Raw genomic sequence first — 25,796 nt, 5'->3', positions numbered from 1 at the left:
CCGGGTTAATTATTGAGCCTGCTCCGGACACCACGGGGTCGAGGCCAGACAAGTCTTTTTTTGTATTGCTATTTAACATCAGACTCCTCCTTCTTAGCTCACCTTGAAACTTTTAAAACCAAACATCCCATGACAGAGTGCAAGTAGGCGTGTAGGTGTATGGGTTGAGTGGCGTAGTAGGCCTACGTTTAGGACTCAACCCTGGGCGTTATTGCTCCAGAATCAGGACGACACATCTCACATAGAACTGAACGAGGAGCCTGAACATGACAGGTCATCGTCCCGTTCATCGGGAGGTAGGCTTATTATTATAGACCTCCTTAGACTTCACCAATAATTAACAGGCCAAACTGACATGGAAAACAGACTATTGCAGGCGACCAAGGCCAACCCTAACCATGGTTTATTACCCGTTATTATTATTATTATTATTATTATTATTATTATTATTATTATTGTGTTATTATTACCACCGCTAGTGTTGACTCTCGAATGAAACAAAATCCATCTTCAATCCAGTTTATACAGCATTTTGAAAATAATGTTTAAGGTTTAACAATGCTTGTGGTGCACCCCATCCATCCCTTATTATATGTTTAATGCCACATTTAATTCGTATATTACGTTGCCATAATACCCCGGTGTAACCCATGCGTGGGTGGGGGTCCCTCCGGCAGGATGTGGGCTCCATCCCCACTATTCCTCTCAGACCGCCTATAATAAGATGTTATAAAGACCCTCATCAGCACCAACCCGCACCATACTAAAACCAGTTCAGATCCCATAGGCTCCTCTGCCCCCACCCCCAACCTCCCCCTCCCCCAGTACGGACTGGTTCTGCTGGTGCGACCCTGTTCTGTCTCCGGCGGGGGGGGTGACATCCTGTGGCGCTTCCTGTGTTTGTAAACTAGACGGGAGGAGAACGACGGAGGAGGGAACCCGAAAGGTAGACACACTGCCGCTCATTTATCTCTTTAATGCACGAAAAGTGTCCGCCGGCACGTCGCGGTGGGGTGATCCGGGTGTAGTTAGTGTGTAGCTGACGGAGGAACAAAGGATCGGGCGGAGGAGGTCGTGGCGGAGAATCTGGCGACACGTCGGGGAGGACGGCCATCGCTGCTCTTTCTTAGCCCTTAGCTGCTTTAGCATCGGGCTATCGTTAGCGCCGCGGCTCCCGACGCACGTTCGGTTCGTTTTCGTCGGGAACGCGAAGAGTGGATCACCGTGCGACGGTCCCCGTGTGTCGAGGTGCGGACCGCGGCTCCGTGATTCGGGGGTTAGGAGAACGGTGTGAGGGCGCCACAGAGGCGGGCTAAGCTAGCCACATTAGCAGCTTTTTTTTTTTTAACGGGGAAGCTAATGCTAAGTAGCGGCTAGGCTAGGCCATTGATGCCATGTTAGCTACGCATCTCAAATTCTCCGGCAGCCCGAAGACTTCGCCTTTCTTCTGTTCTGCCGCTGCGGAGACGGTGCGTCTGGCTAGCGAGGAGCGGATTAGCTCCTGTGTTAGCATACGCTAATGGTTAGCAAGCGAGATTAGCTCCCTGACGATAATGGCGACCGATGTGCATCGTCAGGTAACCACAGAGAACCGACACGTCTGGTCGACCCGGAGCTGCCCCGTAGCGGGGCTCCCGCTACGGGGCAGCTAGCCGGGCTCCACCGTAGCGGGGCCCCGCTACAGGGCAGCCTGCGGGGCTCCGCGGTGGGGTGGGTTCGGGTTCCGAGACGGAATGTCGGGATGAGGAGGATCTGGGCTCCCCTCGGGGACTCGGTGCTTCGTGGCACATTAAACCCGAGTTCTCCTCCTCAGTGACCGTTAGCAGCAGCGGGGACTCGAGCCCAAGCATTGTGTGGATTTTTTATATCCCCACCAAAATGATTGGGCTTATAAAAATAGATAACGCCTGCCGCCCGGTTCCTCCCCACCACCAGTGCGTTGGTGAAACATCTGATCTACTGCTGGGTTTTAACCCGTTTTGTGGTTGGTTCCACGGCTTGAGACGCTGGTTTTCAGCGGTTGAGTGTGGGCTGGAGACCCGAGCAGGGTCTGCTGTAGTGGGGGGTGGGGGGGGGGGGGGGAGGCCTCGCCCTCATCAATTAGGCCTCAGCACAACACAACACAATGGATTAGACTGCTGGAGGCTCCTCCACGTCTCCATTAGCCCAGATGGTCTCCTGCAGGGTCTCCTGCATGCTCTCAGGGCGCTGGACCAGAATGCTGGTCTTCAACCTTGTTCGTTTTAAAAGCTCAAAGTTCCGAGGAGCACAATAATAGTAAAATCTCGTGTCTTAGTCATCCTGCCGTGGACGGATCGCCCCCTTTTACTATGATTTTAGTGCGGATTGTTTCTAACCAATTATGTGCTAAATAACTTTATTAACTGTTTATGCCACTTCCACGCCCCGAATATCCAAAAAGATTGATAAAATGGATTAGGATTGGGTACCGTTTAAAGAAGGTTTTAATGCCTCCACGTACCGTTTCTTCTATGGTGAATGATGTGTATTTTGGATTATAGCTATTCGTGTATTTGGCGGTGAGGAGAAAAACACATACATTTAACCATAACAATTAAAAAAGTACACCTCTTCATTTTGGGGAAAAGTGGTCAGGAAAAATACCAGGATTGTGTTAATAGACAAAAAAAAAAAGCCCACGCAAATGTTGAACAGCCAGAAACGACTTGCGTAGGCCCAGCTGAAGCATCGGTCTTCCAGTATTGTTGGATAATCTTCTTTTATTTCCATGAAGTAAAGCTACCGCTATCAGCTGTATTTATGCAGTGCATGGCTCTGTCTACGTCCTGTGTGTTATGAATGTTATTCAGTGCGATACACCAACTTGTTGGGAACCTGTTGTCTGGTGCATGTCATTACCACTGTAAACACGCTGTACGCAGCCATGATGCTGTTGTGATCGTCTGTTTGATCCACATCCTCCTTCTCCTCAGTTTTTAATGCTAGATGAGTGAGGTGGGTGTGGCTTCCCACCTGACTGACCATCCTGACTGACGGAACGCTGGATGACCTTGTCCCCACCCCTGTCCCTGCGTTCACATACTCGGTCCCTTCAGCCATGTCCCATCTACCCAGCAGCTCAGTCCGCGACCATATGAAATGGGTTTGTTTTGACAACACCAAAGTGGTTAGAAATTACATTACTTGCATTCATGTGTCACTCAGGATGTTGTCATTATTGATTTGATGTTGCTTTTTTTTTTAATGGAAAATTTGCATGATGAAATTGGCCTACGTGCAGATTGGCAAGAATTACAGCCTGTTTTCTCATTTGTTGTGGTTCAATAATTCACCATGTGAGGCTCCCATACTGGTGTTAATCCCACGTGGTCCTTGTCTGTCGCCAGGCCGGGCTGCTTGGGTGCGAAGCGGTCCTCTCCAGCATGGCCTTGATGCAGGCCAGCTCCATGGCAGGTCCACCCAAGAAGATGATGGCGCCTCTGGGCCACGGGCCGCCCCAGAGAGAGGGTCCCGACCGCGGGCCCCAGAGCCACATGATCCTCCCTTCGGGGATGAGCTGTCCCCCGCTGGTGAGGACGCATCCTGGGTCCTCTTGGGGGGGTTAGACTGTTGGACTTCTTACTGTTAAAAGAGCTGGGAGCCCTTGTTTAATACACCTAAACACTCAGCTAAAGTGGGCCCTGGAATGGGGCTCTTATTGTGGTAATATGGGGGGGGGAAAGGTGTGCTTGTGGTGTGAAGACGCTAGGAGGAATGTGGGTTTGATCTTTCAGGATTTGATGGGATCTGGCCCAAGTGATAAAACATGGGAGCCAGCTGTGGCGGAGGGAAACGTATTATATAAACGGGGAAGCAGCCAGCAGGGCACAGGTTATGCTGCAGAGGAGGTGCATGTATTGGTTTTAGATGTAAAACGGGTCATTTAATTGTTTGGTTGTGTGTAGACATAAGTTAAAGCTGTGCCTTGTGAAGGATTGGAGTCACGCTATCGTACCGCCAACAAAAGGAGTGTTGTTTGGGCTTCCCCTTAAAGCAAAACCTAGCAGGACCTCTGCCTCAGCTGGGACTCTTAGTAGAATCCACTGATAAGGAATGAACTTAAAGGGCCATCCCAGTAGTCCTGTAGCGCAGGCCGGTGGGTGACTCCCAGCGGACTCTAGTCTGTGTTTCCTCTGCAGCTCATCAGGAAGGACGGTGATTTCCAAGCCCCTCGCCTGCTGGACGAGAAGGACATGAGGGCCAACGAGGACATGCAGATGAAAAAGAAGAACCGGAAGTCAGGAACGCCCTGCAAAGTGAGAGAACAAGATGGAAGGGGAGGGAAGGTCAGTGGTACTAAACCTAAAAAAGTAGCTCTGACATCTACGGGGCAGGTCTGTTTTTTCTTTTTTTCTTAGTTTTAAAAAAAGATCCAAGACTTCAATTATGCCTTTTAAGTACCAATCCAAGCCCTGGTAACTTCAGGCTTGTGTGTTGGGATCGGAGGCTTTCATATGGGAGCATTTTTCAGTGTGGGGGAGGAGGGAGGAGCCGAGGGGAGCCGTGGAGGGGGCGGAGGTTCTCTGGAGAGGAAGGGGGGAGGGGAGAGCAGGGGGAGGGGAGCGAGGAGGCGGACAATAACTGCAGTTGTGTGCAGAAGAGGGGGGGAGGGGTGGAACATGAGGGCATGGAGCCTTTGCTAGGGATTCTGTGTCTTGTTGAAATGAGAATATATCGTTTTATTTCAACGAGGGGGGCCTGGTTTATTTTTCCTTATTTATTTATTTTTTAATCACATGGCCCGCTGGTCATGTGTTGCCTACAATACATTTATAATTTAATTAAAGAAATACGATTTTCAATAAAAAATAAGTGAATTTAGAAAAAATGTCCAACGGGACATCTTTTTTAATCTTCACATTAAAAAATAAATAAATAAAAGTAAACCGTGGAGCGGATGGCGTGTCAGCGGATCCGGACTCTGACCTGTGTTTCTTTGCTGCCCGCTTTAGGGTCCGGGAGGAGACGAGAACGGGCCGGCGTCCAAGGTGCAGAAGAACTTCATCTGTGACCACTGTTACGGGGCCTTCAGGAGCGGCTACCACCTGAAGAGACACATACTGATCCACACAGGTACGAGCCGCACCCCGCCGCCCTCCTCAGCCCCTGCTGCCTCGGCCACCTCTCAATGAGTGCTGCCATTAATTCGCATTTGTAAGACTTACACCCAGCGGCCGGCGTCTTACACTGGCCTGTGCCTGGACCCCGCTGTAGGCCTCTCTGTGGCCCGCTTACACCGCTTGCTTTGGTAGCAGCGTTGTGCAGCCTCACAGCTGATCGTTGGTATCTGTGGGGAGCTCTTTACTAAAACTGGTGCTCTTCGGTTTAGGGGAGAAGCCGTATGCTTGTGCCGTATGTGACATGAGGTTTATTCAGCGTTACCACCTGGAGAGACACAGCCTCATTCACTCGGGTATGCGTCCTCTATAACCGTACCCATGTTACATAAGTCCAGCCACATCTGTAGTCCTCCACTCATACCAGTGGGACTGCAAAAGGTTCTCAGGGTGGGTTTTGTCTGTGGACAGTAACTTCCAACAAAGCAAAATGGAGAGGCAGGATCCTCGATGTAAACGCTTAGGCGGTTTGGCTCTGTTCCGTCGGGCCCCTAACACCAGAGCCGCTGATCATAACCCTAAAAACGGTCAACAGGGCCTCACAGCAGGAAATGCAGGTTGTCGTTGGTTACGTACGGGCTCGCTGTGGGGGGATCAATGCATGGACATCAAAGGACTACACACTGATAGCCCTGGCTAGCTGGGCTCCAGACCCAGGCCTCCCCTTGTAGACCTGCCATTATGGCAGGAAATCATGTGCCGTTGGGTCATGATTTAAGAGTAGGAATTGCGGTAAGTTAATTTTCAACCCAAAGGACTAAAGAACATGGCGGCCTTATTGCCTCATTAAATGTTCTCCAAGCAGTCCCTAGTTCACCTTATTTTAAGTTGATTCATTCCTGTTTTGTTTTTCAATATCCATTTAATTTCCCAGTTAAGTGATCGTAGGACACAATGCGTCTATAATTGTGTACTTAATGTGCCTGTGGCAATTCATGACCCTTTAGTTAGGCCCAAACAATACTCACTTGATTTCTACCCATTGACTAGCTAATAACTGTATGCTCTGTGTGTGTAGGGGTGAAGCCGTACGCTTGTTCCATGTGTGACATGCGGTTTTTCCAGCGTTACCACCTGGAGAGACACAGCCAAACTCATACGGGTATGCGTCCTTTTACCGTACCCTTCTCAAGCACAAAACCTCAGTCTGGAGGCATTAACTGTCTGTTATAAAAATAGGAATTGTTAACCGATGCATATATATATTTATCTATAAACATATAGTAAAACTAATCGCAATTAATAAACAAGATCCCTTTATTAACAATGGAACCAAATATAACAAACCAAACAAGCAAGAAAAAAAGCAGTTCATACCAAATAATCCATAGAGGATAGTCCTTTGATGTCCAAGACTCTTTGCCATTTTTTTCAATTGCGTTCTTGTCCAGTGTGTTCAGTCTGTTGTTCTGTAATGTTAACCTTCTGAAAGCTCACGTTAAACCGTGTGGTAGCCCAATGCTTTACATTCGTTTCTCCCGCAGGAATTAAAGCGGTGATCAGACCAGAAGCCTTGTAAATATTTACGTCCTACCATCATACTACGCCCTAGCTAGTATGCATGACTCCAGCCGTTGACTTAATGCCTTTGTCGTAAACAGAGACTCTAATCACAGCATGGTCTATCCAGGTTAGACCCTGGTGCTGCTGGAGGCAGCTATGCAGATAACACCGGCCTGTAGTGACGGCTGATAGCTCCTCTTTGACACCTTTAGTATGCTTGTACATTTACATCCATCCTGGGTTTTGACTTGTTTCAACCATAAGGAGTCCCTGTAATCAAGTTCATAGGTGGGAGAATGCCAAACACTAAGCCCCTAAATGCTAATTGGAAATGTCTGGTGCATCCCAATGATGCTGTAAACCCTCCTTCCAGCTAACGTGTTGATGCTTTGTGTATGTAGGGGTGAAGCCCTACGCATGCTCCATGTGTGACATGAGGTTCTTCCAGCGTTACCATCTGGCCAGACACAGCCTCACTCATACTGGTATGCGTCTGCTCCCCCAGCTCTCTAGATAACTTATCTCGTCTTCAGTCAAAGTGAAAGTAAACTTGACAGCGGGGTTGTCTCTCCTTGGTGTCACCTCCCCAAGCGATAAATCGCTAGTCCTATCAAGGTAACTGGATCTAGTCTTAATTTCTGGAACAGAGACGTAAATATCAGATTCCCCGATCTCCATCGTGTGACCCTTGGGTTCTGAGTACAAGCAGACTTGGGCCAAGGCCTTGAGAAGCAGTTCCCTAGTGCACATAAGCGAGCCTCCGGCGACAGCACACATAGCGACCGGCCCGGCCTCTTTCTCCTGTCGATTAAGAGCCCATGTGTTGTGTGTGGTTTGGGTTTTGCTAGTTAATGATCTGATCCTCTCGTGTGTAGGGGTGAAGCCATACGCTTGCTCCATGTGTGACATGAGGTTTTTCCAACGCTACCACTTGGCCAGACACAGCCTCACGCACACTGGTACGGGAAGACATTTCTAACTACGTCAGAGCCCACTCACCCGGGCCGCCGTTAGGTTGTGTTGATCGACAGCATAGCAAACGTCATTATTCTATTGTTAGACTTGTTAAAATGTAAGCTATAAGTAGGAGATGAAAAAAAAAATTTTGCCCTGTAATTTTTCTTGCTCTTTGGTAGTTATCTTCTGAATCTCCTCATTTGGAGCTCTTGTTGTTGAGGGAAGTCTGAATGTACGTTTAGCCAGGGCTTTAACCGCAGGAATATGTTCAATGTTGCTATGACCCAGTTTCTTTAACATCCATATAATTGTAATTCCGAGTGACGTATATATTCTGCCTGCACTGTCGGCATCTCTGAATACATTTAACTGAATGGGTGTAACCCTTTCACTACCAGCCTTTATAAGTTGTTATCTTATGTGTGCAGGGGTGAAGCCATATGCTTGCTCCATGTGTGACAGGAGGTTTTTCCAGAGATACCACCTGGCAAGACACACCCTCAAACACACGGGTATGCGTCTTACCTTATCCCTCTCACTTGACACCGCCAGGGGATAGAGAGACCATAGCCCTCTAAACAGGCCTGTCTGGGAGGCTGCTTAGCCCCGGGAGCATGTCCGATCAATGTACACTACAGCACTATGTCTTTACTTAGCAACATTTGGGCCTTATGTTTCAACACGGCTATCGTCCTAGAGTGCCATTAAGGTGAAATTCATTTCACATCCTTGTCATGGCATCTAGGAGTGGTAGCATGGCATCGTGTCCGTCTCTGTCTTGTGTGTGTAAAATATGGGGGTAGTTGTGCTACACAGAGAAGGGTCCCTGTTCAGTCTGATAATCCGTATGATGCTAACTTTCACATGTCATTGTTGTACACGTAGCTCCTGAGAGCGGATTCTAAAGTGTGGTACTGTATGCGTTTAGGGGTGAAGCCGTACGCTTGCTCCATGTGTGACATGAGGTTCTTCCAGCGTTACCATTTGGCAAGACACAGCCTCACTCATACTGGTATGCTTGTATTTGTTTTCCCTCTACTTTAAATCCCTATTTATACAATATGCTTTTGTTCTTCTCCTAATGATAAACTTGAATGAATAATATCAGAGTTCCTTATAACGCAATAAAAAAGAGTTATAAATGAATAAGGCTTTGTTGGAAACTGTCCACCTAAAAGGGCCCTGATATCCTTTTGCCAAAAACGTGCTTTTTTGCTGAATATTGTCTTGCAACATTTGCATGTCTAGTCATTATTTTAGTCTTATTTACACACATCTATCCGAAGCACATTACACAAAAAGTATTGCCATTTTGGACATCAAATGCCATTTAGAGTTCATAAACTGGAGGCTACCATTTTTGGTGTAAGTACATAATCAGTGATTATATTTATTTTCACTGGTTTGCTTCATTGTTAATTTTTCTTCTAGTGCTTTAAATTTAATCGATTTAATGTTTTGATGTCTTAAGTATCCATACTTTTGAGTGTAATGAGCTTTTTAATGGATTATGTGTAAATGTACAATAGTCATGTTCCTGATGTAATTGTATCATTGATTGATTAAATTAAAAAATGCAACTAAAACAATTTCATTATGTTGTGTAAATGTCTTATCTCCATATGGAAACATGTAAATTATAATATGGATAATATGTTTTGTGCTTTGTTTAGGAGTGAAGCCATACGCATGCACCATGTGTGACATGAGATTTATCCAACGCTACCAACTGGAGAGACACAGTCTGACTCATACCGGTACGTCCTTTCTCTTTAACCTTTGACCCTCTTAGCCCTCTCTTGGGTTGTGCATGATCCCGATATTGACTCTTCTATGGCTGCATCAAACTCGAGTTTGTACTGCTACCTATCATGTACCTGATCAATATCCTGATCAGCTGCCTCTGCAGTAAGCTCCTCAAGTACAAGACAGCAGTAATACTTTATGTTAAACGCGTCTTTGAAATACATATGGTTTGAAACTGGCTGACCAAGTCAAGGCAACCAAATTATATAGCTGTAGTAAGTATACATTAATTTAAACATTCTAATCTAGACGCTGGATTCAGTGGACTGCTGAGTTTCCCTGCATTGAGGCAAAGTTTTATGCCTCATATTTTATATGTTGTCACACTAAAAATGTATTAAAATGTATAAAGAATAATGTAGATTCATATATACAGCTAACACAGGCACATATTTAAATAAGATCAAATTAATTCTAGCAAAAGAGTGTTCTAGGACACTAAATACTGATGGACTAGGTCAAAATCAACCTTCAAATAGGTGTCATGCCAGAGTAGGGAACCTGTCTAGAAGTAAAAACAATGCTGTCCACTACTTATGGAGTTCACTGTCACCCAGTCAGGATCCACCACTCAGTTCAAATGGCTCCTGGCCCTGATCACAATTTGGCTTACTTTCCATTCAATCTTGTTTATAGCCCGGTTAATAACAACAATGCTATCATTATGTTATTGTGCAAAGGGAAATGTTTCCACGATGGATATAAATCAAATGAGATGCTAAACAGAGTCAGAGGCACCTTCTCTCAGCATGTCAGCCTTCTGCTCTGTACAGATGTTTACCAACTGCCTAAAATTGTCTTACCTTTTGTGATCAGCGTGAAAAACAATCAACATTTCCCCTTAAAATAAAAAGTCCAAGTAGTGTTATTTATGGCTTGTGTAAATTAGTGGAAGTAGTTTTATGCTGACCTAGTTGGAATGTGCTCATGAGGAAAATACAAATTTGGCCCAATCATAGTCTAGCTTCTGGCAGGTTGTAAATTACTAGACAGCTTTTTCTCCAAATATGTTGTCTCCATTGTCCCCCCACGCATCGTTAATTTGAACATTGGCCCTATCCCAATTACGATTTTCGTATTTTGTATATTTTTTATGAGATTTTCGAGTGGTCCAATTGGAAAGTGGGTGTATATTTTGAAACACTGGAATATTCTGTTGGACGCGCTGATGAGAGCAACTAAACGTTACTAAACCTTTTGGGTTAGTAACGTTAAACCGATCATTTTTGGCAGTTGAATTTCTTTTTGTAATGCTAAAGTTGGTGCTTTGTGTGTGTAGGGGTGAAGCCGTACGCTTGCACCATGTGTGACAAGAGGTTTTTTCAGCGCTACCACCTGGCGAGACACAGCCTCACTCATATGGGTAGGCGCCTGTCGAATATACCGAGCCCACGTATAGAATACCTCCTCATACATGTGCTTGATATGGTTTAAATATTGTTCATGTACAATTGGTAATGAATTAGACTCTTAAGTCATGATTGCCACTAGATGACATCATCAGCTCATGTGATGTGTTGTTTAAGTGGATTTAAATACTTAATTAATATCAGACAAGCATCGTATAGCTGTTCTTCCCCTGTTAAGTTATTTCAGGGGGAGACATTGGTTATTAACCACCTATAGCGATTGAGATGATATTGAAAGACACAATTTAAAGTTGTAATAATGAAACGGGTGTGTGTGCGTATATATATTTATATATCTATCGATGCACACCATTTTCCTGTCGAGCCGGCTTAAAAGTAACACGATGCTCTGATCGTTTAGGTGTGAAACCTTATGCTTGCACCATGTGTGACATGAGGTTTTTTCAGCGCTACCACCTGGCGAGACACAGCGTCATTCATTCGGGTATGGGTCCGTGCACCGAGCCCTGGACATCTAGTGTCGGCAAGGATTGGTGGGCTTTACTGAAGGGCCTGCATGTTTAAACGACAGGTCCTTTTAGTCCTAAAGAAGTAAAGTCCTAATGTACAATCCTTGTTTATTGGAGATTTTCCATCATAAATAACCCACATTCATTATGCTTATGTAGCAAAATGGCCTCACTGAGAACATGATTACTTTATGGTTAAAGCAGTCGAGTTTTATTGTTTTTGCATGAAATTGGCGTGTGTGTGGTTAATAACCAATAGATATGAATTCAGAAATGAGTGGGTTGAGTGAGGCCCAGTAACGTAATACTGCTACTTTGCGTTTAGGTGTGAAACCTTACGCATGTACCATGTGCGACAAGAGGTTTTTTCAACGCTACCATCTGGCAAGACACAGCCTCACTCATATGGGTATGCACCTACCCAATTTAACCATGCCATTGAGATCTGTGTGTATTTAAATTGTAAACACGAGGTCAAGCTAGGCCAGTTGTAGCGTTTTTATGATGATCCGTATAAAGGTTTTATTGGATTGAACATGATAGAACCTCAATTTTTTGGCCCATCTGCAATATAAATGTAATGTCATCTGTAAACAAACGCCGTACAGAGACATCATCAGCTCATGTGATGTGTTTTAGTTGTGGACTAAAGGAATTAACCCTCAATGCCATTCCTTTCTAAGGGGAATTTGGCAGGGGAAACAAAGATTTGAAATCTAGTCATGCATAAATACCCTCATAATTCTTATCAAATTGATGACAAAAGCGGTTAACAACCCATCAATTACAAATAGATGTCCGCTACATTTTACATTGATGGATTGTGAAACGGAAACGATTGGGCAGGCTGACAATAATGTATTGATGCTTTACGTTTAGGTGTGAAACCTTACGCTTGCACCATGTGTGACATGAGGTTTGTTCACCGTTACCACCTGACGAGACACAGCCTCACTCACTCGGGTATGCGCCCGTGTACCCAGGCCATTTCACAACGTTTTTGCGCTATTCCTGAGGGAGGTTTGTGTGAATGAAGTCTAAATCAGTTTCTCTATTTGTTGGCACGTTTGGATAAGCTAAAAAGGTTGTAAAAATAAGTTTGCCCTGATTACTCAAGGGCATTTGCCTATTTTTGTGAAAGTGTAATGCAGTACCGCAATTTGTATTTATTTGTTGGCATTATTAATATTGTTGGTCTCTAGTAGTATAGCTTGACTTATTTTGGTCTTCTTTACCTAAGCCACACTATAGATGTTATAAAATAGTGTTTAGAACTATGAAGGATAATACGGGCATGTACCTTTTTAATGTAGTAGTTTGGATCTCTGGATCTGTCTCTTATAACTTGTCCACATTCTCTGGAGATTTCGGTGGTTTTTTTGGTCAGCAATTTGAGCAAAATGTTCACCTTTGGCAGAAATGGCAGAGATAAGCTGAAAATACAAAATGGATGTTTGTTGTGATACAGAAAAAATATTTTATTTCGGCCCTTCATTAATCCTGCATAACTTTTGTAATGCTTAAGTTGGTGCTTTGTGTGTGTAGGGGTGAAGCCGTACGCTTGCACCATGTGTGACAAGAGGTTTTTTCAGCGCTACCACCTGGCGAGACACAGCATCACTCATATGGGTATGCGTCTGTCAAATATACCGAGCCCACGTATAGAATACCTCCACACATGTGCTTGATTTGGTTTAAATATTCATGTATCAAGGCATCGTAACTGCTCTTGTTCGCCTGTTAAGTTGAAGAGTTCAACTTCCTTCTTTTGGAAGATAGCATATTTTGAGTTGTATTAATTAACATGATTTTTTACAAACAAATTTGTGAGCCAGCTTTAAAATTAACATGATGCTCTGGTCGTTTAGGTGTGAAACCTTACGCTTGCACCATGTGTGACAAGAGGTTTTTTCAGCGCTACCACCTGGCGAGACACAGCCGCACTCATATGGGTATGCGTCTGCCGATGAAACCCAGTCGTAGGGATGGATGCCGCATCATAATAGGCCCATTCACTAGAATATAGGATCAGACAGAAATGCAAACCCTGAATCTCCCACAGATCCGTCTAGCCTTCTTAGCCCAACCATTTAGAGCCAAGATGGCCATAGGATGGAGAGCAGTATGTGGTTCCACCTGGTACAGCACAACACATAGTGGTATCTCAAGACACTCTTGTTCTTGTACATTACCCTGACACGGTGGGTGGAAAGGACTTTTTTTAAAAAGAGTGACCTTTCCACAGCCAAATAGCGGATCAGAGTTCCTATATGGAATCCCCTATATACGCTATTGTGTGGACGTTTTGTCCACTTTCAAAGTCGTATGCCACCAATCTATCCTAATCAGTTTATCATACAGATCACAGCTGTATATTTGTTATAACTTCATGAACATTTTGAAAGTGATCACAATCTTCTTTTCTAAAAGAGTCAAAAACCCTCAAACTGTTTTAAGGGGATAATTTCTCACCACACCTTGATTTTGGGCTGCTTTCCATTTAAGTAACTGAAAGTATTGGAACACATGTATCTCCTAGAGTCATAACATTTCATTTCTTACAATATAACTCCTCTGCAAAATGATGTCAAATGTCATGTACATAGTTGTTTAACAACTGCCTAAAATTGTCTTATCTTTTGTGATCAGCACGGAAAATAACTGTTCCCCCCTCCATAAATTTGCAGTTTTTATAGACGTGTATACAATAACGTTGGCAATTTAAATTCACCAAAATTGTTTTATTTTCCAAGCCAGAATATTTGCAAAATAATTTATAATTTGGTTTTGAATGTTGGTCCAGCCTTTGATGGGTTTGGCGATGGTAATGACTAGCAACATCTGTTTTCCCAACCATGCTTACTCCATTGTCAGAGTTTGGGCTGTATTCCAAAAATATATTGTCTCATTTAAAGAGCTTCTATTCTCGTCAGCCATTGGAATATCCAATGATCGGCAGCGCTGCTGAGCACAACCAGACTTTACTAAACCTTTTGGGTTAGTGAAGTTAAACCGATCATTTTTGGCAGTTGAAATTATTTTTGTAATGCTAAAGTTGGTGCTTTGTGTGTGTAGGGGTGAAGCCGTACGCTTGCACCATGTGTGACAAGAGGTTTTTTCAGCGCTACCACCTGGCGAGACACAGCCTCACTCATATGGGTATGCGCCAGTTGATAATACCCAAGAATAGTATATATTTGTCCTTTACATTAAATGACTGTATTAATGTACTAATAGTGATAGTCTTACCTTGCATTTAGTTGTTTAAGTGGATCTAAAGTCTTCTTTTTATTATGAGACGAGTCAAAGGCAGATATTCAGGCTCAGAATTTAGCCATTGACCACAAATGGAAGCTGAAATTTAAAAGCTAACCTTTAGTAAAGAACAATTGATCCCAAAACAAATTACTGCCCATATACTCGCCCCATTTCAGTCAATCCTATTGCCCTTTTATCTCCTAATACAAGGAGAGTTGGCTAGCAGGTTCTCGAAAGCAATCCATATGAATAGGGTCCAATTCATTCTAGTTCCTAAAGTGCAAGATGGTTCTGCTGAACATTTTATGAAAAGGTTGCGGACTGTGGGAGCTGAAACGTGAATCGTTGCTTTCTTTTCAAAAGACATGGATAATGAGGAAGATTTGTTTCTCTTAAGGTTGGATATCAGTCTTTTAGACTAGTCTAAAGTATACTTTGAGTGTGATTCATGTTTCAGACATTTGTTAGCCATAATATAGAATTGATTTAACTAAGAAATGTGACCCTTTTCTTCTCCATTGCTTTGCGTGAAGACTTCTATGGAGCGGTACCATGCTAGCTAACTCCTTGTGTTCCAAGGAGACTTAAAACTGCAATAGGGTCTCAACTGACATCCAGGGTTTGCCCTATTAGGCTTCATTGACATATTTTGTACGTCTCAATGCAAAAAAATAAAATGCATTATTTTTCAAACCAGCCATAAATGTAATGTATGATGCTCTGGTCGTTTAGGTGTGAAACCTTATGCTTGCACCATGTGCGAAAAGAGGTTTTTTCAGCGCCACCACCTGGCAAGACACAGCCTCACTCATATGGGTATGCGTCTGCTGATTAATACCCAATAATAGCAGTACTATTTGTACCTGATTTAGGACTAAATTACTGTATTAATGTACTAATAGTAAGGTCTTATCTTGCATCTATTTACTTAAGTGGATCTTAGTTCCTCTTTTTATTTAGAGACAAGCAATGTATAGGCAGATTTTCAGGGTCACAATTGAGCCACTGTCCACAAATGGAAGCCGACAAAGCTACCCTTTTTAAAATAACATATCATTCCAAACCAAAAAACTGCCATTGTCTACCTGCCCCATTTCAGTCCATCTTAATGCCCTTTTTGCCTTCTTCAAATTCAGAGAGTTGGCTAGCAGGGTTTGGAAGAGCAGTCCAAATGAAAAGGGTCCAACTCACTTCAGTCCTAAAGTGCCATGGCACTTTTGGTTCTGTCTTCTTCTCAAAACACATGTATTTGAAGGACTATTGTTTTTGTTGCTATAAATGTTGTGAATTTAAAAAAAGGTATAAAAAAATTTTAACTGGAAGGAATGGACCCTATTCATCGGCATTGGCTTGAGGAAACCCACCTTGAGCTGTGCTATGCTAGCTTACTCATTGATTAAGGAGGCAAAAACTGCCCTAGGTCCTCAACTGACTGAGATTTACCCGTTAGCCCAAAAATATTTTTTTGTAATTTTATGGCTCAAAATAAATTGCATTTTCCGAACAGTTATAAAATTAACATGATGCTCTGGTCGTTTAGGTGTGAAACCATACGCTTGCACCATGTGTGACAAGAGGTTTTTTCAGCGCCAGCACCTGGCGAGACACAGCCTCACTCATATGGGTATGCGTCTGCTGATTAATGCCCACAAATACCATATATTTGTACCTGAATTTGTTTTAAATTACTCTATTAATGTTCTAATAGTAAGGTCTAATCTTGCATCTTGTTGTTTAGGCAGATTTAAAATGATGGGCAACAGAAATCCATAATTTACATCTAATTAAATTTATTAAGAGATAACAATTATTTACATACATTACGCATCAGAAAATGATGTTCCATTGCTAATTGTTTAATTCCATCTCAAATAATTTCATCTACAATTTCCATCTCGAACCAATCAAGTCAATTTCCATTCTTTCAATCCAATTTAATGGTGGAGTGTATTTACCCTGTTAGCTTCATAGCCAAGCAGGTCCTCACTTGCCTCAAGTGACCAGGTCAGGGACCAATTACCTTACACTAACCTTACCCTCATGTGACGAAGTCAATGACCAATAAAATGACACTTACCTTCCACTCAAGTGACCAGGTCAGGGACCAAATACCTTAGCCTACAAATATCTTTCCAGGTCAGGGACCAATTACCTTACCCTACAAACATGTTACCAGGCCAGGGACCAATTACCTTGCCCTTACCTTACAAACTTGTTACCAGGCCAGGGACCAATTACCTTGCCCTTACCCTACAAACATGTTACCAGGCCAGGAAACAATTACCTTACCCATACCTTACACATGTGATCAGGTCAGTAACCATAACCTTGACAACTTGCTTTACACTCATGTGGCCGAGGCAGTGACCACTTGCCTTACACTCGCATTAAGGCGATGGTGCAGCTGAGTAAAGTTACCAAGTTTAAGACTATGAAGTAGTACAAACACCTAACGGTGAGGTGGCCGGGGCTTCAGTTCATACCCCTTCAAGTCTGAATTGATCTGACTCAGATGTACATCCATATACTTTTTGTAGTGTAGTGAATTCCGCCATCATGGTTATTTAACGTTTATAGGTCCTGTTGTCCATCACTTTAAGTCCCTATTTTTAATCTGATACAAGCAATGTAAAATGCAGATATCAGGGTCAGGATTCTGCTGTTGACCTCAAATGGCAGCAGATATTGGGGAAAAACTCCCTTTTCAAAAGAATTGATCAGAACGTGCAAGACTACTATTGTCTACTTGCCCTATTTCAGTCAATCCTATTGCCCGTTTTGTCTCCTAATATCTTTTAATGCTAAAAATGTATTGCATTTTCCAAACCAGCTCTAAAATTAACACGATGCTCTGGTCGTTTAGGTGTGAAACCTTACGCTTGCACCATGTGTGACAAGAGGTTTTTTCAGCGCCAGCACCTGGCGAGACACAGCCTCACTCATATGGGTATGTGTCTGCCATTAACACTCAGGAATACCATATTTCTACCTGATTTAGCTTAAAATGACTATGTATCCAGTTGTTCAAGTAGATTTTAGTATGTACCTTGTATCTGAAGTTAGCATGTAGGGATGTCAGGATTTAGCTGCTGACCACAAATTGCAGCGTAATTTTAAAACCTACTTTTCTTCACGAATGATTAATACTGAAAAATACTGCAGTTCTATTCACCCCCCTTCAGTAGATCCTATTGCCCCTTTATCTCCTTCTAATATGAGGAGAGTTGGCTAGCAGGTTCTCGAAGCAATCCAAATGAATAGGGTCCAGTTCTATTGAGTCGTAAAAGTGGCTTGGAAGCTGATGGTTCTGCATAGCGTCTTATGGAAAGGGTGTGGCCCACGGGAACTGAAACATGAATCATTGTTTTCTTTCTAAAGACAATGATTTTGAGGTAGATTTGTTTTGCTCTATACGCTGGAAATATCCATCTTTAAGACTTGGCTATAGAATATTTTTTTTATGATGCATGTTTTAGATTTTGTTTTTCGTCATATCAATTTTTTTAAACTGGTAGAAAAGCGACCCTATTTATTTCCATTGCTTTGCATGAAAACCACTATGCTAGCAATCTCATGGTGTTACGAGACAAAAGCTGCAATGGGGTCTCATCTGAGGAGGAGTGATTGTCTCTGTTGGGCTTTGATAAATATTCTTTGGTTGTTGAAGTTTTAATGCTTAAATGTATTGCATTTTTCAAACCAGCTCTAAGATTAACATATGATGCTCTGGTCATTTAGGTGTGAAACCTTACGCTTGCACCATGTGTGACAAGAGGTTTTTTCAGCGCCAGCACCTGGCGAGACACAGCCTCACTCATATGGGTATGTGTCTGCCATTAATACCCAGGAATACCATATATCTGTCCTTGATTTAGTTTTAAGTGACTGTATGGTACCGCTTTACAATAAGGTTACATAAATGTACCATTATTTAACATTAGTTAAAGCAATAATAGGCATATTTCATTAGCATACAGGTTAGGGTTCATTTTAGGGTAACTGGAGTCGACCCTCACCCCATTAAATAATTTGTACATTAAGGCCGTAGTTACATGAACAGCATTCATAAACTTGAAAAACATTATTAAATAATTACGACACCATTAGTTAACTGTTAATTAACTTAGTTAATTGTAAGTTCAAGCTTATTACTGCATTAACTAATGTTAAGTAATGTACCCTCATTGTAAAGCGTTACCGACTATTAGTTTACAAATAGTTAAGTCTACTCTTGCATCTCGTTATAAGTGAATTTAAGAACGCCTTTTTCAATCGGAGATGAGCAATGTAAAAGCCAGATGTTCAGGATCAGAATTTAGCGAAATTGAGAAAAAAAAACTTTTTCTAAAGAACAATTGATCCCAAAACAAAATATTGCCTACCATGCCTACTCGCCAGGTCTCCTTCCAACACAAGGTGAGTTGGCTAGCAGGCTCTCAAAGCATTATAAATGAAGAGGGTCCAATTCATTCTGTCCAAAAAGGGTGTGGACTTGACAAGCTCAAACCAGAATCTTGGTTTCTTTTCAAATTACATGGATTTGAAGGAAGATTTGCTTTGCTATATATGTTGGAAATATCAATCTTTTGAATTTAGCTAAAGAATCCTTGGAATATGCGGTATGATGCATTTTAGGTCATATCAAATTTATTTAACTGGAAGAATTGGGACCCTAATCATCTGTTGCTTTGCGAGAAAACCGCTAGGGAGCTGGTCATGCTAGCTAACTCATTGTGTTACAAGGAGTCAAAAACTAGTAGGGGCTCCATTCACAAGGCAGTCATTTCCCCTATAAAGGCTTTTTTAACTTGTTTAAGTTTGAATACAAAATACTTATTGCATCATTTTTCAAACCAGCTCAAAAATTAACATGATGCTCTGGTCATTTAGGTGTGAAACCTTATGCTTGCACCATGTGTGACATGAGGTTTTTTCAGCGCTACCACCTGGCGAGACACAGCGTCATTCATTCGGGTATGGGTCCGTGCACCGTGCCCATGACATCTAGTATTTATTTAAGGTTTTTTGAAAAAAAAACTTTTTATTTGCCCATATATTAATTTTGCTGACACAAAGTTTTAAATGTTAATGTCCGATCCATGTCTCAGTTTTGCAGTTAAAATTCTCCTTGCTTATTCCCTTTCTTGATGTCTGGCATCCCAAAATAATTGCTCAAAATTTTGAAGGTTATCCTTGTGTTTGCTTGATGACCAGTAGATGTTGTTCATTCAGGAAATAAAGAAAAGTTGGCTGAATGAGGCCCAAATAACGTAATACTGCTACTTTGCGTTTAGGTGTGAAACCTTACGCATGTACCATGTGCGACAAGAGGTTTTTCCAACGCTACCATCTGGCAAGACACAGCGTCACTCATATGGGTATGCATACGCCCACAAACAGTACATGATTTTGTTTTCATAATTGTGGATGTAAGAGATTTAATATCACAAAAAATTGTACAAATGTTGACAACCCAAAATCCTATACCGCCAATTGTTTACAATTCATTGGAAATGTAGCATTCAACTGCGGCTCTTATTAAATCTGAAAGGGACAATTATTTTGGCTGATGATAATGTATTGATGCTTTACATCTAGGTGTGAAACCTTATGCTTGCACCATATGTGACATGAGGTTTGCTCAGCGTTACCACCTGACAAGACACAGCCTCACCCACTCGGGTATGCGTCCGTGCACCCTGGCCGTTGTAGTTTTTGGGCCATATTGGAGGATTTATAGGTTTTCTCTGAAGAGATTTAGAACCAGTAAATATGTTGCGTCCCCCTCGTTGTTGGCACTTTTGACAACAAGCTAAAAAGGCTGTAAAAACATGTACTCCATTATCGGTTAGGGCTTTAGAAAGGACTTAGTCCCTGGGTTCTCTCTGGTGCTTGTTGCCCAGAACGGCCCTCCTGTTAAACGCCGGTCTGTGATGAGACAGCATGCTCCGGCTGACTAGTTTATTTTGGGCTTGTTCTCCAAAATGGTTTGGACATTCCTGTAATTTCTGAAAATAATCTTCATTTGGCTCTCCCAACCACTGGGCTGGAGGTCTTCTACATAACTCCACCATGAGGCCTATTCCGATCTCAATGTAGCAAATGTCCTGCAGCTCCACCATGTAGTATACACGCGGCTTTGGGAAAGTCCAGGAGAAAAGTGGAAGTTTGCACAATGTGGAGATGAGCAGATGCAACCCTTGTGGACTTCCCGAGATGCTGCTCCAGGCATAGAGAAACGCAGTACAGTTACTTCACAGTTGCTGCGAGGTCGACCTGGGATCCGTCTTGTGGCCTCATGAGCCTAGAACTAGTTGCTATGGTGACACATGCCTTTTGACAGGATGGCTATGAATTTGGTCCAATGGTAGATCACCTGCTGTCTGAAAGGGTTAACTTTAACTGGCAATGATGTTGAGTTGTTTGGTGGCCATCAAGGTCCAACATGTCCCACTGCGACCACCAGACTACTGGTGCTGGAGGGAGATCTCCCTGAGTCATGGGCCCAATGAACTAGAGACCGGGGGTACGTTTTAACCTGGGGAGCTTTGGACATCCCAAGGGGATGTATTACGACTAGGTAGATAATGCCATGAGGAGTTTGTTGTCATATTTTAGCAGCATCTGTTGGGTGTGTTGGATTCTTGATTAGAGTAAACTTGCTTGTGGAGTATTTGGTTCTCAAGTAATATCGGAGCAACAGTGCTGAATGCTACTACTCATAGTGACATTATGGGTGATAGTCTGAAGCCTTTTTTCAAACTGTTGCACCTGATCAAAGTTTAAGGCAATGCCCTTGAGGAGTAAGAATTGGCCTGATTGGTTTGGTTTGACGTATTGTACAGCTAGAGATCTCCTAACTTGGTCAGACCCCCATTGTTTTGTAGGATTGGTTGTTTAGGTTTGGGTAATGCAGGATTCTTCCACTTGATATCTATTCACTCTTTTTACAGCCTTTTTAGCGAGTTACCCTACATGTGCCAATAATACCAGAGGGTGATCTAAAACACACCACTGTCCAGCTAACTGGACATATCAAAGTTACTTTAAGAGCTTAGACTCTTTAGCGTTAGGGTTAATATACTTTATATACAGTCAGTCAGTCATGCTAGCTAAGCAGTTTGTCCCATTGTTAACATTTTAAAATTCTTTGCATGTCTCTTAAAGAGTTCCCCACCTAGAGCCCACCTTAGGGATGTATTTCTGAATGGATCTTGGGGGCCCAGGGTTAGCATGAGCTTGTAAGTTGTGTGTTTTGTACTGCTGGAGGATAGGGCTAATGCATTGCTCTGTGTGTGTAGGGGTGAAGCCGTATGCTTGTTCCATGTGTGACATGAGGTTTATTCAGCGTAACCACCTGGAGAGACACAGCCTCACTCACACGGGTATGCGTTCGTTTACCGTACCCACACAACCGAGTAAGGCCCCTTACATTTTAATCAAAACAAACTCGAGTTTGGATTGTCAAGTCATTTGATGGGATGTTGAACCAGCCTCTAAAATGTTAGAATGGGGGGGTGAAACGTGTTTAATAGATTTGAAAAATAATTGAAATTCCACTCTGATCTACACATACTGAGTTGATGACGAGGCATTTAAAAAATATATATTTTATTGTTTAAAAATGAATCAGTTGAATGCAGAAAATTTTAAAATAAATGTCATCATTAGAGTGAGTTTTTACTTTTTAGCTGTTTAGTTTTCTTACTGTTGCCAATGTAACTGGTGACCGATTGCATGCTGTTTATTATTATGAATATGATTACTGTTGTTATTGTGCTTGATGTCTGGATGTTGTGCTGCAAGGGGGACCGGGATGTTTCACTGACTCTGTCCCACGCTCTTTCAGGGGAGAAGCCCTTTGCTTGTGACATGTGTGACATGAGGTTTATCCAGCGCTACCACCTGGAGAGACACAAGCGCGTGCACAGCGGGGAGAAGCCCTACCAGTGTGAACGATGCCAGCAGGTATGTGAGGCCGCGCCCCCCCCAGGGAGGGGCTGGCGGTCGGAGACGGAGCACTGTCCGGGGTCTCCCAAGAGCTCCCCCAAGGGCGCCCTGTCCGTACCGCCCTGCTGAAGTAGTCTCTATCCACACTTGGATAGAGACACAAGGGAGGGTCGGGTACTGTAGAGACGCCTCAAGTCTGGATAAACATTTTGCACAATGAAAGCATTCATCCCATACAAAAATATTAATTTATTAAATGCAATGAATGCTTGAGTCGATGTAGTACAGGCCAGTCAGTTCTCTGAATGCCCAACCCGAAATGTCACATTCCTGTCCGAGGCTGAGATACACACAAAGGCCTGAATCAAGATGTAAGCTGATGTCCTCCATTGTGTGAGGGTTGACCTGGTTGTTTAACTGTCCTGGGACCAGTGTATGTGGCATGTTACAGGGATATCTCGGCATAGCTACCATACTCTAATCAAAGCTGCTATCTAGCTGAAAAACTCATACCACCACTACATATAACACACTACGTCATTGATACATGACGTACACATCAGAACCGTCTCCTCTCACCTCTCCCCTCTCTCCCCCAGAACTTCTCGCGGACAGACCGGCTGCTGCGGCACCGGCGCCTGTGCCAGGGGCGCGGCGTGGCCAAGGTGGAGAACCAGCCCTGCTGCGACCCGCGGCCCTACTCCCAGGAGCCGCCCCCGGCGCCGCCCACCTGGAGCCCCCTGCACCCCCCGCCGGGGCGGCTGGCCGTCTGACATTCCACCCTCCGTTCGCAACCAGGCCAGAGCCGGGAGGCCCCCGCGCCGGGCCTCTACTCCTCGGCCCTGTGCTGGATGGCGTCCCGCCCCGGCACAGGCTGAGACGTCAACTCTTTGGGAGGGGAGGGGAAACGTGATGAAGAGGGACATTCTGTGTTTTTTTTGTTTTCCGTTTTGTCTTTTTACTGTATTTCTTTCTACTTTTTATTTTTTTAAAAAGGCAGACTTTTCTGTGATTCAGCAGTGGTCCTGTTTTGTACTTAATCTATTGATTTGGCTCAACGTGGTTTTGTTATCCAGATATATCTGCTTCCCGGCGGTACTGGGGAAGGGAGGCTGTGCATCCTGTCGCCCTGGCAGCGGGCCGGTGTGCGGTTGTATATAGTGGTGAGAAAACATGTGAACGACCTGCTTTTTTGTTGCTCTAAGGCCCATTTTGTACAGTCAAGAACGGAAGTTAAAAAAAAAGAAGCTATTGTACTATTGCAGGTCAGTTGGTTTGGTTCACTTGGACTGCTCTGTGCTTTCCAGCGCTGAGAAATGGTTGTAAGCATAGTGGGTGACAGAGGGTGCTAACCCTATGGACTACTGCTCATAGTTGTGATACAAGTGCTGTCCCATTCCATATTAACAGTCTTGCGAATCCCCTTCTGATCTTAATATGATGATTTTGGTTTTGTTTTTATCGACGAAACTCAAACTGTTGTAAAAGAAAAAAAAAGCTTATTTGAATGTAATGTTGTACAAAATGAATAGAAACAGCAAATTAGCAGCAAGTTCATGTATTGTCCTTTCTGCTGCTGTAATACAGAAAGACATGGGGGTGGGGGGTGGGGTGGTTATTTTGTTAAAGGAAAAAAAAAAGATTCTACTGCTTAACACAAAGTCCTGAAGACGTATTCCAGTCGGGTCTAGGCGTGGCCCCCCAGGTGACGACCTCCGTGGCCCCCCTGTTGTCTCTGGTGTCTTGTGCTGAGGCCCCAGGAGCCAGAGCTCTGCTAGAGTACCCCGCCCTGCGTACCGAGGTGCAGGCGTACCATAGCGTCCATGCGTCTCTCTGCCCCCGTCCTCCCTATATCCTGATTGGCCGCTCCAGAAATCCCTTGGTTTTTTAAGTTGTTTTTTTATGTACAGATTCTCCAGTGGGGACTGGGTGGGGCGGGAGGGGGGTTAATACAAATCTTGTGGCCTTAGTGTGCTTCTTTTTATTTCCTGTATTCATTTGCCTTTTTTCTTAACTAATGTTTATTATCGTGCTTCAGATATATTTACTAAGACAAGGCCACCTTTTCACCCGAGGATCTTCTAGCGGAGCCCAGACCGGCTCCCGGTCCCCCCCCTCAGGAGAGACGCCTTCGCTTTTAAACTCATTGTTACTGATCAAAGAAAACAACCGTTATATAGGAGGAGGAGTCAGGAGCTAAGGGAGTTTGACCGTTCGTTGTGAGTCGTCAATAGTTAATTTTTTAACCCCCCCCCCCCCTGGAGAGTCGCAATGGGCGTGGCCACACACTAACGATTTGCATATGTATCCAAATATTATGTGGTTGGTGTGTACAATGGATGTCTGTTATGTTTTTACGGCTTAGCCTTAAATAAGTGCAGATACACGAGTAATCATTGTAGTGCTAAATGATATTGTAACGGACGATTACTTTAACCCAAGGAGAACTTTGTTGGTAATGTGTGAGTATCACGGGCAGAGTAACCAACTAACGGCGCCGCACCGCGATGGTTTAAAGGGCAATATCAAATAATTCATCTGTTAAATCCCTAACTGTATTCTGTTCTTTTGAGTTTTATTTGAATTTTATTTTTTATTTTTATCAGTTTCATTGTTAAAATGCAATAGAATCCTTGAGTCTCTGATCATGTGTCTATAGGAGGAGAATTCTGCGGGCAAATCGTTGTGTTGTCTGAGAATTTATCTGTTACATTTTGATGATTGTTTCAAGGACCTTTTTTTTTTTATTCTGATGAAATTGTAAACACTGGAGTGTCAGGAAGAAAAGACAAAAAAAAAAAGAGATACTGATATTTTTCCTTCGGACTGTACTAGAGTCTAGGTTTTAGACGGAGCCGATTCTCCTCAACTTGACAAAGAAGGGGGTCAGAACCATTTGGATCAGTACAGTTGAGAGCCCAGTATGTAATTTTGCCATTAGTGGCAGTAGTACCACGAACATGTTTTTGTTTTTGTTCTTATACAAGTCCCTGGTATTTGTAGTGATTATATTGATAATGGTATTAGATAAGCAACAGCATAACAGTAGCTATCACAGATTAGTTGTTTTCTTTATTAGTCTTGCATGCAGAGTTATGGTCCTCCGTTAAACAGGATCTTGATATTGATTATTTTGTGTAGGCAGAAATGAGTGCATAAGAATAACTTCCTAAAAATGTTACATTGATTATTGTAAAGACGGGCTAGCTAATATGTACCCTTGTGATCCAATTAGTTTCAACTGTATGAATCGAGAGGAAAGGCTTCTTACTATTATGCTGAAATAAAATAATTTGTAAAAGATA

At 43.2% G+C, this 25,796-nt stretch overlaps 1 protein-coding gene across 31 annotated transcripts; it reads left to right on the top strand.

The window, feature by feature from the left end:
* The first annotated feature begins 163 nt into the window (after positions 1–163).
* znf740a (zinc finger protein 740a) lies at positions 164–25,796 on the top strand. Of its 31 annotated transcripts, none has more exons than XM_084463976.1 (29): positions 164–296; positions 779–946; positions 2,955–3,124; positions 3,369–3,551; positions 4,161–4,307; positions 4,974–5,094; positions 6,157–6,240; positions 7,043–7,126; positions 7,517–7,600; positions 8,027–8,110; positions 8,527–8,610; positions 9,272–9,355; positions 10,684–10,767; positions 11,175–11,258; positions 11,609–11,692; positions 12,163–12,246; positions 12,829–12,912; positions 13,152–13,235; positions 14,359–14,442; positions 15,274–15,357; positions 16,082–16,165; positions 17,405–17,488; positions 18,280–18,363; positions 19,432–19,515; positions 19,836–19,919; positions 20,140–20,223; positions 21,843–21,959; positions 22,391–22,509; positions 23,091–25,796. In XM_084463976.1, exons 3-29 carry the CDS (start codon positions 3,080–3,082, stop codon positions 23,262–23,264), a joined length of 2,586 nt encoding a protein of 861 aa, XP_084320102.1. In that variant the 5' UTR covers positions 164–296; positions 779–946; positions 2,955–3,079; the 3' UTR covers positions 23,265–25,796. The 31 variants fall into 31 exon arrangements, with proteins under 31 accessions (XP_084320102.1, XP_084320103.1, XP_084320104.1 ...); XM_084463977.1 differs by having other exon boundaries at positions 2,955–3,148; positions 4,161–4,277; XM_084463978.1 differs by having other exon boundaries at positions 2,955–3,148; positions 21,843–21,926.

This window comes from Micromesistius poutassou (assembly GCF_964030765.1).
Source record: "Micromesistius poutassou genome assembly, chromosome: 2".
In the NCBI taxonomy this organism is placed as follows: domain Eukaryota; kingdom Metazoa; phylum Chordata; class Actinopteri; order Gadiformes; family Gadidae; genus Micromesistius; species Micromesistius poutassou.
Note: the sequence above shows the minus strand (reverse complement) of the source record. Positions and strands in the feature narration are given on the sequence as shown.